Source organism: Oxyura jamaicensis (assembly GCF_011077185.1).
Source record: "Oxyura jamaicensis isolate SHBP4307 breed ruddy duck chromosome 33 unlocalized genomic scaffold, BPBGC_Ojam_1.0 oxy33_random_OJ72702, whole genome shotgun sequence".
In the NCBI taxonomy this organism is placed as follows: Eukaryota; Metazoa; Chordata; class Aves; order Anseriformes; family Anatidae; genus Oxyura; species Oxyura jamaicensis.
In genome coordinates this window covers 1-1,636 of record NW_023305083.1, presented here as the reverse complement: position 1 = coordinate 1,636, position 1,636 = coordinate 1, and the positions used below count along the sequence as shown (strand labels likewise).

The 1,636-nt window shown below is 71.6% G+C and overlaps 1 protein-coding gene across 1 annotated transcript in view; it reads left to right on the top strand.

The window, feature by feature from the left end:
• The window catches only part of LOC118158647 (nck-associated protein 1-like), a gene marked incomplete at its 3' end in the record, with an annotated part of 4,364 nt that extends 2,804 nt beyond the window's left edge, over window positions 1–1,560 (top strand). Inside the window, exons 10-13 of the mRNA XM_035313319.1 lie at window positions 227–283; window positions 604–828; window positions 957–1,089; window positions 1,216–1,560. Coding sequence (XP_035169210.1) covers window positions 227–283; window positions 604–828; window positions 957–1,089; window positions 1,216–1,560 — 760 coding nt within the window. The remainder of the gene's footprint in view (window positions 1–226; window positions 284–603; window positions 829–956; window positions 1,090–1,215) is intronic.
• Window positions 1,561–1,636: the final 76 nt, after the last annotated feature.

Sequence of the window (1,636 nt, the reverse complement as noted above, 5' to 3'; positions counted from 1 at the left end):
TGGGTGCTGGGGGCTGGGGGCTGCACCAGCAGCTGGGGGCTGGGGGCCAGGGGCTCCGCTGGGTGCTGGGGGTGATGCTGGGCGCCAGATGCCGGGTGCACGGGGGGGGGGTTGGGGGCTGGGGGTGGTGCTGGGCGCCAGATGCTGGGCGCACGGGGGGCTCTGTGGGCTCTTTGGGGTGTCCCGTGCGTGGCACTGCCCGGCCGTGTCCCCCCCCCCCTCACAGCTACGGGAAGCGCGTGGCCGATCTCAAGGAGTGCAAGGAACACGCCGTGACTCAAAGGTTAGGGGGCTCCGGGGGACCTCGGGGGGCTGGGGAGGGTCCCAAAGCTTTAGAGGGGGTCGAGGGGTCCCCATCCCACGAGGCTCTGATGTCCCAGAGAGCTGGGGGGTCCCGGGGGGGGGCGTGGGGAGGTGCCAGCACCCGGGGGGCGGTCAGGATTTCCCCCTCCCCAGTTTGATTTATATCGTTCCCACCTTCACCACACGGTGCCTGGGATGTCCCTGGTGGGGTTGGGGGGGACACACAGGGTGGCTGGAGGGGCACTGGGGTGGCCCTGACCCTCATCCTGCCCCCCACCCCCCCACCCACCCCCCCACCAGCGGAGCCCGGCACCGGGGGCGGCGGGGGGGCCTGGGGGGGGGGGGGGGGGGGGTGGGGGGGGGGGGAGAAAGGCCACGGGTGGGGTCTGTGTCCTCTAATCCCAGCCCTGCCCAGGCTCTCTTCGTCTTCATGGCGCTCTCCTTCTGCCGCGACGAGGTGAGCTGGCTGGTGCGGCACGCCGAGCACGTCACCAAGACCAAAACCCCCGAGGATTTCACTGACAGGTGAGCACGGTGCTGGAGCAGGGGGTCCCGGGAGCTGCAGGCGGCGGTGCCACGCGGCTTGGCTGCCCCTTGGGATGAGAGCTCCGGGGCTTTTTGTCCCCCGCTCTGACGGGTGGCCCCGGCGGCAGCCACGTGGCGGAGATGCTGTTCCTCATGGAGCAGCTGCGGAGCCTGGTGCGGCGCCAGGTCGGGGTGCTGCAGCGCTACCACGTGCAGTACCTGGCCCGCTTCGACGCCCTGGTGCTGAGCGAAATCATTCAGGTACGGCGGGGCGGGCGGGCGATGCCCCGGGCTGGCTGCTGGGGGCTGATTTTGGCCCCTCCTGGGGCTGGCCCCGTCCCCCGTGGCCTGTCCTGGCCGTCTCCGATCCCCTCCCCGTCCCCACAGAACCTCTCCGTGTGCCCTGAGGAGGAATCCATCATCCTGTCGTCCTTCGTCAGCTCCCTCTCGGCTCTCTCAGTCAAGGGAGGTAGGGACTGTGTCCCCGTGGCATGGCCTGGGGACCTGGGGACACGGCCTGGGGACCTGGGGACACGGCCTGGGGACCGATGTCCTCCCGTCCTGCAGCCCAGCAGCGGTCCTAGTGCGGTGCTGGGCACCCAGGCGCAGGCTCACGGGGGGCAGTGGGGACACGGGAGCTGCTGGGGGTCCCACGGGGTGGGCGCCGCCACCCCAAGCTGGCCCCCAGCACCCCCTGGCTCAGCACCACCCCTTCAGCACCCCCGGCCTGAGGCTCAGCCCCTCCTGCCCCTCCCGGTCCTCCCCCCCCGGGGCCCTTCCCCACGTCTGCCCACGTTTCCCTCTCCCC